General features: G+C 38.4%; 1 protein-coding gene across 1 annotated transcript in view; it reads right to left on the minus strand.

Moving 5' to 3' along the window:
• Positions 1-13486, minus strand: part of stab2 (stabilin 2) — a 77102-nt gene extending 63616 nt beyond the window's left edge. Inside the window, exons 1-9 of the mRNA XM_062983044.1 lie at positions 13197-13486; positions 12271-12404; positions 9946-10061; positions 6500-6585; positions 6162-6231; positions 4322-4417; positions 3219-3344; positions 1234-1430; positions 63-196 (exon numbers count right to left, since the gene is read on the minus strand). Of these exons, the coding sequence (XP_062839114.1) occupies positions 63-196; positions 1234-1430; positions 3219-3344; positions 4322-4417; positions 6162-6231; positions 6500-6585; positions 9946-10061; positions 12271-12404; positions 13197-13277 (1040 nt within the window). The 5' untranslated portion in view covers positions 13278-13486. The remainder of the gene's footprint in view (positions 1-62; positions 197-1233; positions 1431-3218; positions 3345-4321; positions 4418-6161; positions 6232-6499; positions 6586-9945; positions 10062-12270; positions 12405-13196) is intronic.
• Positions 13487-16645: the final 3159 nt, after the last annotated feature.

Here is a 16645-nt window from a genome sequence, read left to right on the forward strand (position 1 = left end):
AACAACCTAATGAATGAAGAGCACATACCTCCCACACAGATTCAAGAAGATAAATGACTTACAGAGTTTGTCCTGGTGCAGCCATGGTGCATTCAGCAGATTTATGGCAAGGGTTGTTAGTTGCACAGATGTCCATCATACTACATCCTAGTCCAGGTGAAAACTTTCCAAAATGTTCTTTGCATTCACAGTGAGACTTACATTGGGAAGAAAAGGAAGAAAGAAATAACTTTTTAAAAGGAAAACTGCTTTGACTCAAAAATGCCCTGAAAACAGAAACCTAGTATATCAGGATGAGCCAGCATGGTGTAAAAACTTTTTAAGCAGAGGGCCAGTCCACAATCCTTAAACTACTGAGGGGCCGAATTACCATTTGAAAAAACAAAAAACAAAACAAAACAAAAAAACAGCTCTGATGCGCACTGCACATGTCTTATTTATAGTGCAAAAAAAAAACAACAACAATGAAAGAACAATACAATATTTAAAAATAAAAACAATTTTAACAAACATAAACCTATCAGAATTTCAATGGGAAGTGTGGGCCTGCTTCTGGCCAATGAGATAGTCAAGTTAATTAGCATTGTTGTTGTTGTTGTTGTTGTTGTGTGCCTTCAAGTTATTTCAGAATTTGGGCAAGCCTGAGTCTAAAACTGAGGGCGGGGGCCAGGTAAATGATCTTGGAGGGCTGCATCCAGCCCATGGGCCTTAGCATGGGGACCCCTGGTTTAGTGGTTTGAGCACTGAATTACAACTCTGGAAACCAGAGTTCAAAACCCTGCTCTGCCACTGAAACCTCCTGAGTGACTTCAAAAGAAGGCAAAGGCAAATTCCTGCTGAAGATATCTAGCGGTGATAAAGCCATGAGATGTTCAATTTAGGGTAATCAAAAGTCAGAGCAATTTGAAGGCACACAGCAGCAGCAACAATAAGAATAGTATACCAGGAAGCAATAAATATGTAAGATTATTTCTATTATAAAGTACCAATGCAACATAGTCCCATTTACACTGCCATATAATCCAGTTTCTGAATTCAGATTATTTGCTTTGAACTGTATTATATGGCAGTGTAGACTCATATAATTCAGTTCAAATCAGAAAATCTGGATTCAGAAACTGGATTATATGGCAGTGTAGAACCAGCCGGACCCTGCTATTTGACTGGAGGAGCAGTAATTTGGTGCGTCTATGCACATGTCCTTCCAGTGTACAAAACATTTGCTTCACATACCTTTCCAGGTCCATTGTATTTACAGACTGTAGATTCTGTAGGGCAATTCCCAAAGTTTGTTTGGCAAGGATCTATGGGCATACAAACTTGGCCATCTCCTTTGTAACCATATTGGCATATGCATTTATGACTATTGGGCCCCAGGTAGAAGCAATCAGCATGAGGATCACAAACTGGTTTTGAGCATGGATTGATGGCTGGGTGGGGATAAGATGGGTAAACCACATAAGCATCACAACGAATAAAACAGGCAAACAATTCTTGATTTCATTTTTTCGCATGAAACAAAGGCATGCCACTTAGATCGTTTTTCCAAGTGATATTTCCCACTTTCCTATACCTAGAATATTCCCCCACTTTTTATGTAAAAGAAATCATATTTTACCCTTAAAAAATTATTATTGAAAAAAGAAATTAAAGGGGAGTATTAAGTGATAAGACTGTCTTTGCCTCTTCATTGAATGATACTGACAATTGCTGTTATAAGTAGTTCCAAGAGATGTGACCAAAAAGGAGTTCACAACAGCCACTGCGAGAGGACTGTTCATGGAATCATAGACTGGGAAGAGACCCCAAAAGCCATCCAGTCCAATCCCATTCTGTCATGCAGTACACACAATCAAAACACTCCCAACAGATGGTCATCTTTTCAAAAACCTCCAAATAAAGAAACCCCATCACACTTTGATGCAGCATATCCAACTGTCAGGAAGTTCCTCCTAATGAGTGGAATATCTTTTTCCTGTAATTTGAATCCATTACTCTGTGCCTTAGTTTCTGGAGCAGCAGGAAACAAGCTTCAACATGACATGCTTTCAAATATAATCTGAACATTTAAACATAGTCATCATGTCATCTGTTAACCTTCTCTTCTTTAGGCTAAATGTATGCAGTCACCCAAGCTACCCCTCACAGGGTATTATTTCCAAGTCTTTTATAATTTTGATCATTCTCCTCTGGACAACTTCTAGCTCGTCAATATCCTTAATGAATTGTGGATTTTGATAAACTCTTCATAAACAATTTGAAAACAAAATTATTGCCTATATGCACCAATAAATTCAGTAGGTACACCTGGAAGACCAGTGTTTGAATCTCCACTTGGCCATGGAAATCAACCAGCAAGCTATAATTTATCTTTTTGTTGTTGTTGTTGCATTGTTTTATCCCCCTCCCCTCCTTGAACATACAACTGACATTGCAAATTACAGAAGGCAAGTTATAATTTCTCAACCTCAGAGGAATGCACTGGCAAACTAAATTTAGGATTCCCCACACAATCGTATTTCCAATTTCTATGTATAACTGTGAAAGCTGGACATTGAAAAAAGCTGATAAAAAGAAAATCAATTCATTTGAAATCTGGTGCTGGAGAAGAGTTTAATGGATATCAAGGACTGCAAAAAAGACAAATGAGTCATAGAACAAATCAAGCTGGAATTTTCAATCAAGGAGGGCCTGAGTCTTCAGGATCTGAGCAGGGTTACTAATATAGGGATCACAGGATTGCTCCAAGTCAAATTTGATTAGATAGCAGCTAACAGCAGCAAACACTGTTCCTATCACAAATATATCCATATTTGTAGATTTTGAAAATATTATAAAAATATTTAAATACTCTGACTTGCCCATTCTTGTGTGCACAAAACAATGTCTCAGATGTACTAAAATTAAAATTGCTGCCCCTTTATAAAGGGATTGGGTGGCCCTTGTAGTCTTTTCCAACTCTATGATCCTATGAGTTATATCCCACCCCATATCATAGGATCTTAAAACAAAATCTGTTTAACAATTTTAAACAGAATAAACCAGTAAAATAATCAGGTGGAAAACATATTGAGCAATTTAACAACTTAAAGCAAGGCAGTTAAAATAAGAACAGTATCAAACAATGCAAACACATAATGCATGTGCAGGTTTGGTCTTTGTCAGAATACCCCCCCCCCCCCCCGAATTAAATTAAAATGATCCGTTTAGTTACTTACGTTGACATTGTCTACCATTCCAATCATAATTGGGGACACATCTGCACTCCAGTTGGCTTCTATTGCCACTGAATATGGAGCACTGGGAGTTTTCTGGACACTGCAATTCCTGGCATTCAGGGGTGGCTAGGATAAAGGTTATTTGCAAACATGGATTACCACACTAACAACTGAAAAAAACAAAAACAAATGACAAACATTTCCCCAATTGTCAACCATAACAATGATAAATAAGGGAGCGTATCTGACCACATGCACAAATTCTAGACAAGTGGGAGAGGGAAGAGGAGAGGAGATCTTTGATACTGGCAAAGGGCATGACATTAGGAAGGAAGTCACACATCCTAAGACTTCTATCAGAGGAAGGTGTTAATCTCTGAAATGTCAGGCTAAAAAACACACAAGGAAGTGGAACAGAAGTCAGTGGTATTTCTTTGTTTCTTGGCCTTTTGACTAAGACCGACTGTAGCTATTTCATGTAATGAGAATCCCTGTGTGATATTTCTTCTTTCCCAATAACATGCCTACATTTCGCTTACTACAGTTCTTCTCCCCCCCCCCCCCCCACATGCCTTCATTTCACATACTACCATTGCTGTTACATACATTCCCTCAGCCCACCTTAACAGCCAATAGCCAGATCAGTTGAAGGAGGTCTGTTCAGCTGCCGACTGAGGCACAAAGAGCATGGCTTCCCAACTCCCTCCCACTAGTGAGTGAGGCTGTGACAGTCAGAAGCAGGACTCTGGTTGGGTTTGAGAAAGTTGAATGTGGCAACCCTATCTTGACACAACCATTGCCATCCATCAACATTCTGGAGCTTGTTTCCAAAGATACCAAATCCACCTGAACAGATTTTATGTGTTGAGAATATGCATTCTTTTGCTATAAAATGCAAAGCCTTGTATCAAAGTGATTTGTTTCATTTTGATAGTTTTGAGCTGTACCTAATGCTCCTAGCCAACAACGTGCTGCCACCTATAACTAATTTTTCATTTTTTTAAAAAAAATGTACCTTTTGCCTACATATGAAGATTGTTAACCTGGGAAACTCCAGCTATTGTATATATCCAGAAATCTAGAAACATAAACATTTTACTTACCTTGATCACATCTAGAACCTTTGTATCCAGAAAAGCACGAACATTTCCCATCTCCAGTTATTCCACTGTTGCATATTCCATGAACACAGTTGCATACTAGGGTAAGAATCAAGTCTTAAGGTAATAAATGATACATGCCAGTTCATATCATTGCAATATATGGCTGTTTCATCCTTACCCTGGCTATGATTGCTTACAGTACACAAGTTTGTTGAGAAAGCCCCTCATAGAACAAGAGTAGTTAAAGGTACAGCTGTTACCCTATTGTTATAATTGTTGTGACAATGTACCCAAGAATTTCCTAGTCTCATGAAAACAAAATGCAGTTAGAATTGCCAGGAAAAAACCCACATCCTGAATGTTTTATGCTTAGCTGTTTATTGCTTAACACCTCACACCTATTAACCATAGCGATGTGTTACACAATGCTTACATACTTACTGCTAAAAATGATTATTCTATTCAGCTTTTAGAGACAGGTTGTATTTAAAGCTGAATAGATACAATCAAATTGATTGTCCTTGCCCAGTTGGCCGAGGTTTGCTTTGACCCTCATTACAAAATGGAACATCTTGTCCCCTGGCACACAAGAGTTTCCATATGCATATATTCTGCTTAGAAATAGTTGACACAAAGATCAGCTGTATTGCATAGGAAATATCTGTAGGAAATGTCTTCAATACTTTCTCAGCATGTCAAGTAGCACCTACTAACCTATATCCTGACTCCTGCAGTTTTACTCTATACTTAGATCATAAATTATCTACAGGAAACATACTTGTATCCAAAAATCAGAAAGAAGTCTGGTACATAGTGGAGTGTGGTTGATTAAATGTTGCAGAGCCTTCTGTATGGTTTATACAGAGAATAGCTCAACAGAACATTACACATATTGCATACAAAATTTTGGGCACCAGAATTTTATGGTTAAATTGTTAGCTGCTAAATAAATGGAAGGGCTCTCATAAAAAGTTTGGAGAACTGTCACAACCGTATTACCATAGATAACATGCCAGCAAAATAATTATTTGTAAATAATATATATAATTATAGCATTCATGATAATTATGTGGAAAATGGAATTGGCTTGTTTTCTGCTCTTGTTAGTTTAGAAATAAAAGTTGGATGAATATCTGTTTGAGATGCCTTAGCTGTATGTTTTCTGCATGAAAAGGGAGAGGTCAGATAATACTTGGAATATCTTCCAATGTGATAATTTCATGATTGTCCATGGTCTGTAGGCTTGTGAAAGGGATAGGAACTCCAAAGTCTAACAAAATGGATGTTCAGGAGACGGAATTGACTACCTGTTGTTTGGATCCCACAAGCCTGGTATGGAAGCACCCTGAATAGCTTAAAATCTATGTGTGAGTTATTACAGTGATCAATGGTCAAAGCTCTAAAATTGGTTAGCAGAGGAGTACAAATAACTGATCAAAGGCATCAACTGATTTTTTAACAAGATATCTAAAAACCCAATAACATCATAATGTGAAGGCCTCACCTAATTACACTTAAACTTACTATAGTTACATTATTGGGAATCAATAAGCTCCACTGATCATGAGTAGCATCTGAACTATCTTCTACTCATCTTCTGGGTAAACATAAACCAATGTTCACTCATGAACAAAAACCATTCTCTTTGAATAGTCACACCAGAAGTAACTTGCAGTTTCTCAAGTCACTCTTGACATGAAAAAATAGTTGTAGCTGCGCATTAGTTTGGAAGGATCTGGATGAACAGTTGTATTTCTTGTTGCAAGTAATACCACACAGATACCTTGATTTTAATTTGGAATTTGTTTCATATCATTCTTGAAATCCCAAACAGACACACCTGAAATACAATCTGGTCCAAAATGATTGTCTTCTGCACATTTTTCACAGGCAGTCCCAGCAAATCCTTTCTGTAAAGTAAAAACAAGTTTGCTTGTGAAGGGATAAAAGCTAAGAAGAAAAGCACTATTAAGCTGCAATCTTGAACAAGCTGGCTATGGGCTAAAATTCATTGAATCTCAATAAGAATTCAGATCTCTTATGGGGTGATTCTATATTCACAGTAGGCATTATTTTTTCTTTCTGTGCTTTCTACAACTCTGATAACTTTAATATTTCTGATATTATTCAATTGACGGTGATGATGATAATGATCACATTAAATATACAAATGCATACCTGGCAGGTGCAGGTTCCATTCCCAAAAACACCATAGAAGCAACGTCCTTTGTTATTACATGGTGAAACTGCTCCACCTGGGCATTCTAAAAATGAATAATCAACAAAATCACAATGAGTTGTGTAGCAGACTAGTGAGCTGCTGCTGAAACTACTTAAATAGGTGCTCTGCATGTGTGAATCTATAAAGTGTAATTTTCCAGATACCTTTATAATAAAACACTAGCCTGGAAGGGTCCCCCACTCACTTTCAAACCAGTTGTGCAACCCCTCCTCCATAAAAAAAAACCAAAAACACACACAAACAAAACAAGAATGAAATAGGTATTTACCCTCCAAGTCTAAACTGGAACGGGCAAATTACTGTTTACATGATGAAACCACAACGGAACTTTGTTGAAAAAATTGATAATTTCAACAGTAAATGCTACTCTTTAGCTCCTGGATGCAGATCCCAATTATATCTGACAGAAGCGTGCCTTACCATGACCAAAGCTGCAGTGGAATGGAAAATCTGTTCCAGAGTTTAGTCTATACTTTAAAGGGATTATCCAAGGTGCTGAAAAACTTAAGTATTTATTTAGAGGAACAAATGTCTTCAGAGAATTTTTATCTTTTCTGGAACAAGTTTCCACTTGTTCATGCCAGCCCATTGAAAACTGCATCTGAACACCTGAGCAATTCATATAGGATGACAGCACATTATCTTATTCTGATCTAGCTTAGTAGTAGATATCGTTGTCTATCTGGGACCTTCTCCATGTAAAAAAGCCACTGAGAAACATTTCACAGCTTCCCTGGAATTAATAGCTGTAAAAATATGTAAGACTGAACATGTGGTATGTAGCATTGTAGCCTGTGCATGTACAAGGTTTCATATAGGTATAAAATAATGTGTTTTGTGGCATGGCAGTAGGGTGGACTAAATAGGCCTTGTGGTCTCTGATATGTTCCTAATTTTTAAGAGCTTGTCTTCTGAGGATTTGGGGATTTGTAATTGTAAAGAAGTGTGTTTTTATTTTGATTTATAGATGTCATGTTTAATTTCGTTTTAAAAGTCATGTTTGGCTATGTTTAAAAGGGTAAGTATTAGTTACCAGTGCGAGGGGGATGGTAACCAGCTCAGCATTCTGAGGCAGGTTACCATAGCAACGAGGGCAGAGCCAACCGCCATTTGGAGGAAAAAGAGGGAATGTTTTAAAAAACAGTTTAGTCTGTGATTTTTAGTCACAGGGAAGACACTGGTTCCAAGTTAGGGAAACCAGGGGAACTCAGATCTCTGGTGGTGTTAAATTAAGCAAGTTGGGTGACTTGTTTGAGTTTATTTGTAGAGTCTGGGGGAAGAAGTCCCAGTTACATCCAAAGTGATCAGTTAATAGCTTTGAAACCATTATCTAAGTCCCTTTAAAGAAGTTACTGTAACCACTAAGTTCTGTGCCTGAAATAAACTTATTTTTCTGTTCTTCCATATCCAAGTCTCTGTCACATATATTCAAAACTAAGTTACAATACCATCTAAAGTAAATAAGAAGAATAAAGAAGATAAATTCCCCTCTGCCTGACATCTCCACAATTGGTGGCAGCGGATATAGTTAAATATATAATAAAATATATAATAAAATAAAATATATAATAAAATAATTAATAAAAAAATTCCTCCTCTACCCCACATCTCCACAAATTGGTGGCAGCGGTGGGATATAAAGATTCCTCCCTGCCACAACTCCACAGTAATCCAAATATAAATTGCCCAAATTCTATTTATACCATACAGGCCAAAGACAATGGAACAAAGCAGGTGTGTTCCTGGACCACTTTTGAAGGCTGATGATAAAAGTTGCCATAACATAATTCCTGTTAATTACAAACCAGCCAGATAATCCAGAAGGATACATGGTGACAATACCAAAAGATACTGACAAATCTAGGAGAATTTAAAGGGAGTGCATACCCCTCTATCCACCCCTCATTCATTCAAAGGGTGACCAAGGGCTTTTTGTCCTCAGACCAAGCATAAATCTGGACTGCAACAGATAATAGATTATCAGTATCATCCAACTAAATATTAAAAATAAGCAGCTCTTTTAAAACTGCTGACAGTTTCATTCCATTTCCCTGTTGTTGTTTTGAAATTACATTAGCCAGTGCTCTGTCAGTCCACATTATTGCATTATTACCACATTGTTCTACAGTTGTACCTTGGCAAACAAAGCACTTCCTCTTGTTCTTTACATTTCAGAACATTCTAGGGTTTATTATCTTTCCTGCGACCGTTATCCAATACATGTCTATTCATATATAAGTCCTTTTTAGTTCAGTGGGAATTAACACAACATTCTAGTCCAGCACAATGAGGCTGAAGCTTTTCGTATGATTGCGAGGGCATAAATTTCATTCAACTACATTGTTTTATGCCTTCAAGTTGTTTCCAATCTAAGTTCCAAATAGACACATATATAACACCTAGTAAAGATGTTCTCTTTCTCATCTAGCTAGCCAATAATCACTACATTCTGACTCAGTCTCTGATAGAATGCCATCATAGGCAAAACAAACAAAACTTCAATGACATTATGTAACTATGTGAAGCAATTATGAAGTAATTGTGTGAAATGAGCCTTTCAAAGTTTTCTTTGAAAGCTGTGAACAATGTAACCATTTTAGAAAAACAGAAGCTTGCTTTATTGGATATTGTCATGTATTACTATTGTATATCACAGTGGTTCTCAACCTGTGGGTCCCCACTGGCCTACAAGCCCCAGAAATTCCAGCTAGTTTATCCGCTGTTAGGATTTCTGGGAGTTGAAGGCCAAAACATCTGTGGACCCACAAGTTGAGAACCACTGGTATATCATATGACTATGAAATCCTCCTTCAACCCTGGAGACCTTTGGCAAGTTTTACTTCAACCTCAGAGGAAGGCAAAGGCAAACTTCCTCTGAACAAATCTGGCCAAGAAACTTGTAAGATTGACATACATCAGAAATGATTGAAAACACAGCAACAACAAAAACAACAGCCACTTATAGCAGTGTTTTCCAAACCTTGGTTAACAAGGTGTTTTGGACTTTAGCTCCCAGACTCCTTAATCATTGGCTATGGCAGCTGAGGCTTCTGGGACTTGGTCTGTAGCACCTGAAGAACTAGAGCAGTGGTTCTCAACCTGTGGGTCCCCAGATGTTTTGACTTTCAACTCCCAGAAATCCTAACAGCTGGTAAACTGGCTGGGATTTCTGGGAGTTGTAGGTCAAAACACATGGGGACCCACAGGTTGAGAACCACTGAACTAGAGTTTGGGAATTACTGACCTAAAGAAACATGCATTTAGATTTCTGAAAGAAAGAAAGAAAGAAAGAAAGAAAGAAAGAAAGAAAGAAAGAAAGAAAGAAAGAAAGAGTTGTCAATGTCTTTTGTCACATGAATGCATGCGATCAAGGTGCTTTTACCTAGGCAGTCTGGCCCCCAATATCCCCGGCAACACTGAGGCTGCAGCAGTTCCCTCACGCATATATGTCGACATCCTGGGAGAGTGAGAGTGAAATCCCTGATTTCAAGGTGATATCTGCAAGAAAAGGATTGAAAGCCTGTTAAACTTGTCAATGTCTTTACATTCATTCATGAAAGGATCACTGTCCACACTAGATTTTCATCCTGCTTGTCAGCTGCATCTTGAGCAGGCTGTCTAAAGTAATCATTTTCATGCATTCAAAAGAACATTATTGGGTTCTTCACATTATCGGGAAGATACAAAGGTTGGGTCATTAAAGTGAGTGTGAGTGGCCTGATTCTTACCTCATGCTTCATCCTCAATGAACACCTGAACAGGATGCTGGAAACAATGGAAACTTTAAACATGTTCTCTTCTTATTTGAGGGATTCAAGCCCCAAATTCAGAATTTATAATAAGCAAGTGAGGAGGGCAAGCATACAAGCCATGTCCTCTTCTTATGAAATAATTATCATTAAGAGCCTTCTGTAAAGTAAACAATAGCCTTTTTCACCGTACACAATTACAGTCAGTTCTCCACATAAGGTTAGGGGTGCAGAACCTTGTAATAGTGGAAAAAACTGAATTAAAATGCTTTTTTTTTTTTACTTTAGAGAACACTTCTCCAGTTATTTCTAGGTTCTCTAGTGTGACTCTGTGTTCAGCTTCCACTGGACATTGGTTGCAGAGATGTTCTGGAGGATCTAGAGAGTTGTTTTCTCTAAAATCTCCAGACACTGGAGAGCCTAAAGTTTCCTAGACATCTGTGAATAATCAGATCTGCAAGAAGTTAAACCAACAAATGTGGAGGGCTGACTGTATAGCACTATGATCCCACTTTAAGTCACATGGAGACATTCTATGGAACTCGGGGTTGCAGTTTGGTGAGAAACTAGAACTCTCTAGGTGAGAATTCTAATAGCCAGTAGGCTATTAGGAATTGTGGGAGCTGAAGTCCAAAACACTTGAAGGGCCAAAGTTTGCCTATGCCTGTTCTAACAAGTTCTGTAAATGAACATGAATGATGAATCAGGGTGGGAAGAAGTCAGCCTTCCAAATGCTTCTGAATTGCATTTACCAGCATCTTCACCATTAGCAAAATTAGTTGAGCTGTTGGGTGTTGGAGTCTAGCAATGTCTAGAAGACCACATGGTTCCAGCCTCTGTTAGATATGATAAGCACCCTGAGAAATGATAGCAAATGTTTCTTTCTGAAGATTTCATTAGAAATTTACTTTAGTGCTGTCTGTGCAAGTATCATGAGATGACTGTATGGAGGAATGAAAGTGAGGGGAACTGTGCACACTGTTTATTGAATGTTGATTCTAATTACACACATTTTTTTCAAGAACTCCAAATACACACAGGTCTATGTGTGAAGGGCTAGCACAAGACACTTTGCTGCCTGAGGTTTGCTGCTTTAAACTGGAATATATGAGGCCCCTTCCACACAGCTGTATTAAATCCACATTGAACTGGATTATATGGCAGTGTGGTTTCAGATAACATGGTTCAAAGCAGATATTGTGGATTATCAGCCTTGATATTCTGGGTTATATGGCTGTATGGAAGGGCCCTGAGTCCACACTGCCAGATAATCTGGGATAAACAGAAAACCTGGGATCAGATCCTGGGATATAGGGCCTTTCTGGAAGGGACCTTAGTCTCCAACAATTCAATTCTACAGCCTGAAAATATGTCTCCCAGTTTTCTAGCTATGTACAAAGATACATTACTGAGAGCTCCACATGCCTCCTGTGAAAGGAATTCTCTAAAGCACAGAGAAACTGCATGAGAGAATTTTTTAAGTCTGTACAGCAAGAACATTCAGGAACGGATCCAGCTATTTTGATACCTATTTGGTCTGATCTAAGTCACTTTGCTGCCTGGGGTGGAACAACAAATGCTACCTCACATACCAATTTACATAGTATTCAATGCCAAGCACATTATTTTGGCACCTGCAATAGAAATTTTCACAAATATCTATTCTCATGCCACTCTACAGTAAAAATACACTAATACCAAATTAACAATGTGTTGCTATATTAATCCAAATTTTGTTCCTTGGGGTGCCCTTCATTGTGCTTAATGGCAGGGCTGATTCTGGTAGCTATCAACATACGTGTTCAATAAAGACAGAAATGGAGCAGCTTCCATTTAAGAAAAAAGTAACTTCCATAGGAACTTGAAATCTACAGATACGTTTTGGGAATACCACTCATTTGAATGGAAAACATCTTCTTCAGAGTAGAAAACAAACATCTAATTAAGAAAAGAATTACCTGCAGTCATTCACCCCAGAGCTATTGGTAATTTTGGTGTAACCTTCAGGACACTGGATTTCATAATTGAGAGAGCAAGATCTGCATTTGGTTTTTGTGGTCACAAGTGTCTCCTCATCACATCTGTTCTTCCCCTAAAGGAGGGAAGGAGAAAAATTGAGGATGTAGTGCCTAGCTTTTGGCTCCCGCTCTTAGCCCCAGCTTCTGCCAAACTAGCAGTTCAAAAACATGCAAATGTGAGTAGATCAATAGGTACTGCTCCAGCAGGAAGGTAACAGCGCTTCATGCAGTTGTGCTGGCCACATGACCTTGGAGGCATCTATGGACTATGCTGGCTCTTCGGCTTAGAAATGGAGATGAGTACCAACCCCCAGAGTTGAACTTAATGTCAGGGCAAAACCTTTACCTTTACATATATATATAATGTTAACATTTTACAGCAGTTAAATGGTAAAATGATAGTAACAATGGCAGAACAGCAATAGACTAAAACACAACATCATACAATTGTTTTTGTATACAATTCTTAAAGAATGGGTTACATATATTTTTCTACTTCAGTTTGACTTACAGCTGGGCTATTCCTTTAGGTTTATGCACCAATATTTAATTGGACAGATAAGTTAACAGTTACTCTCTTTGTTTTCACTGAGGTATGCTCCAAAGTTCTAGTGTGTTAGTAATATTTATTCACAACTGAAGACTATGCTACCCCAAAGAAAGTTGTGATCCCTCTTCTCTATGTGCAAGTATGCAAGAACTCCGAAGGACTGAGAAGAGCTGCTGTCAATTTAACATGCATGAAACTATATTAGGGAAAGGAAATCTTCACCTATAGGTCCATCTCCTTTCTTTGTAGGAAGGCAATATGGAAGTCCTAATGTAAGATTTTTCTGTTGTCATAAAAAAATGAAGTAACTTCTTACCTGCTCAGCCATTTCCATTGAACTGAAGGTATTTGCAATCAAAGATGACAAAAAGAATAAAACTGTCAAAGGTTTCCTCATAATGAAAAAAGGGGGTTGGTTATCTCAAATATTTATGTTATGGCAACAAAGCTTCTTCCAAATTCTGCTATGCCAAATTCACCCACATTATTAGACAAACACCCATGTATAGTAGTTGTTCCAATAAGACAACTTTCTTTTCTCCCTCTCCAGTAACAAGCTGAGAATAAAGAGCATGTGAAATTTGACCAGAGACAGGAAAGGCTATCCAAAGGCAAAGAGCTGGTGATGGGAATGCTTACAGCAAATGCAGTTAACACTTCCTAACAGGCATCCTGCCAGACATTACCGTGTTAAGTCTCTTCCCAGCAAACACCCTCACCTCCAATATCTGGCATTGTTGGGACAGCAGAGTCCCAAGGATGCTCACTGATAACAGAAGATAAAATTCTGGACATTAATGACCTAAATTCTGAATGACTTAATTTTTCTGACATGAATCATAATCTGATCAACTAGGCTCATCATCTATATGTGCACATAAGAGAGAGATAACATGGTGTAGTGGTTTGACCATTGAACTAGGGTTCTGGAGACCAGTGTTTGAATCTGGCCATTTAAACCCACCGGGCGACATTTGCCAAAAAAATAATCTCTCAGCCCTAGAGGAGGGCAAAGGCAGACCCACTCTCAATAATTACTGATAGGAAAACACAGTGATAGCTTCACCTTAGTTTGAAATTATTTGAAAGGCACACAACAATATGTAACAACTGCAGCTCTTAAATTCAATGCCAAGTCACCAGAGGTGGATGAGGCAATATATCTGAACATCCAGTTAGGGCCCTTCCAGACAGGCCCTATTCCCAGGACCTGATCCCAGGTTTTCTGTTTATCCCAGATTATCTGGCAGTGGGGACTCAGTTTAAAGCAGAAAACCTGGGATCAGATCCTGGGATATAGGGTCTGTCTGGAAGGGTCCTTAGTTACTGAAAATTGTTTTATTCTGGATCTCTCATAGTACTGGCTCTACCATTAGGCAGAGTGCAACAGTTGTCTAAGGCAACATATTCTGGGTATTGCAAAATACTAGCATATTGGCAGTTATCTGGATTATTGTTATATTTTTCTTACGAGAGAGGGAATCATGTGGGGTTTTCTGTTCTAGGCACCAAAATAACATGGTTGACTTGGGGTGCTCTGCCACTTGACTCAGGGAAATATGTAACAACTGGAAAAAGATGTAAGAACTGTAAACACTTTATACATCAACAACTCTCTCTCTCTCTCTCTCTCTCTCTCTCTCTCTCTCTCTCTCTCTCTCACACACACACACACACACACACACACACACACACACCCCTACATTTATATGCAAGGAAATTGCTTATTCAGCACAGTATATGTACATAATACCAAAAGTAACTAATGCTTAAATGACATTTTAAACGATCCTTTGGAATGTAACACCCACCCCCCCGTTCCCCCTCCCCCCTGGAACAGCAATTCAATATATTATCATTGTATCATTTTGTATATGTATATTGTATATGTATATTATGTATATTGAAATAAGACATGCATCGCTAAAATTTTGTTAATTGTTGGAATGTAATAACATTTAGAATTTAAAAAAGCACAGTATATGTACAATAGGACACAAACATCACTACTGGAACAATATCTGCTTTACACTGTGCCCTTTTCAATAAATATGTATTCTATCAAAGGAAGGACCCACACTGTAGAATTAATGAAGTCTGACAACATAGCTTCATGCTATGGAATCCTGGGAGTTGTAGTTTGGTGAGGCAAAAGTACTCTTTGGTAGAGAAAGCTAAAGATCTTGAAAAACTACAACTCTCCATATTCCATTACATTTTAAATTGTATAAAATGTAGCAATTCCACAGTGTAGAAGCACTCAAAGTCACCAACCAACTGAATTAAATTGCAATGCATTCCATTGCAACTGAAGACAACCACTGTAATCCTATGTTACATTATGATCCTATGCTACACTGTAATCTGTTATGCCAATGTGGTGCACTTTTTCAGAGTTCCACAGCAGTGGCAAGGAAAAGGTCACTCCCATGAGGAGAGGAAGTGGCTGCCAAGTGCCTGGTTTCCAGATGGGTCCACCAAATTAAATTCATTCTTAAAAGACTGCTTTGAAAAAAATCACCTGTCCCAATACATTATCAAGACAATCTTTCCAGAAGAATTTAGCTTTGAGGATCCATTTAGAAACCAGAAATTTTGTAGAAAGGATCCTTCAGATCCTGAGAATTTGTTTCTGGATGGAACGCACCCTCTCTGGCTCTCCTTTGCCATTGCTGTGTCCACATTTTTTTTTACTGCTTCCATTGTCACAACGGCTACCTACATGACTGCAGTTATGTTGGTCAAGTGAATCTCAGCTTGCAGCTTCCTAACACTAAGTGATAATAATTACAAGGAGCACTACATTAAAATAATTTAATGCCACATAGTGTATCATTTTGACACTGTTGCATTGTATTGATTGTTCTGGTCACTTTAAAGACCCTCTTGCAATCACACACAGGATTTGCTGCATTTGTTCTCAGACCTGTCTTTTTAAGAATGCAGAGAGACAGCTATGAAAAATTAGTTCTAGAAACAATGAGAGCCTGTACTCCGGAAGATGCTGTTTGTAGGACAGAAGGCAGTAGAGATTTCCAGCTGCTACTTTTGACTTGTGTCAGCCCCATTCGTCTGAAAATGGCAAGGCTATTGAAAGAGTGAAGTGCTGCTTAAGTGGGTGCTAAATTATCAGTGTCTTTATTAATGCACAATCATTTCCTCATATTGTTGTCAGCTTTTGATGCAATAAAACAAATATATCATTTTAATTTGGCAAAGATGTTCATCAGGCAATCTTATAGACTGAGCTCTGTTATAAAAGAAAAGACTGAAAACTTCACAGGCATTCTTGGAACGTTCTTAATGAGTTGATTTCCCATCGCAGCTTCCTGTTCAAGCCTTTTCATTTCTTGCTACATTGTAGTACACACCTGGTCAAATGTATATTGTTAAATAAATGCATCCCAATAATTTAATAAATAACTTTGATACCAAAACAATGATCTAAAATTTGACAACCTCTTTTCAGTTTATATTTTCTCCTATCCCACCCTTAACACCAGTGATTCCCAATCTGTGGTTCACAGCCTCACTGTTACTCCGTAGTTGCACCGAGAGTGATTGGTTTCACAAAGTGCTGAGGCAATGGGGATGTTGGGAGAGGAGGGGCTGACTATCCATGAAAGGTGTGTCAACAAGCCTCCTGATTGCTGCTTCTCCTCCTCCTCTCTCCCCCTGAGCGGAGCCGTTCCATGTAGCGCCTGGAAGCGGGGGCACCTTGGTGTCTCCATTTTAAGGCCTGTTCTGGGGTTATTTGGTGTGCTG

This window comes from Anolis carolinensis, chromosome 5 (genome assembly GCF_035594765.1).
Source record: "Anolis carolinensis isolate JA03-04 chromosome 5, rAnoCar3.1.pri, whole genome shotgun sequence".
In the NCBI taxonomy this organism is placed as follows: domain Eukaryota; kingdom Metazoa; phylum Chordata; class Lepidosauria; order Squamata; family Dactyloidae; genus Anolis; species Anolis carolinensis.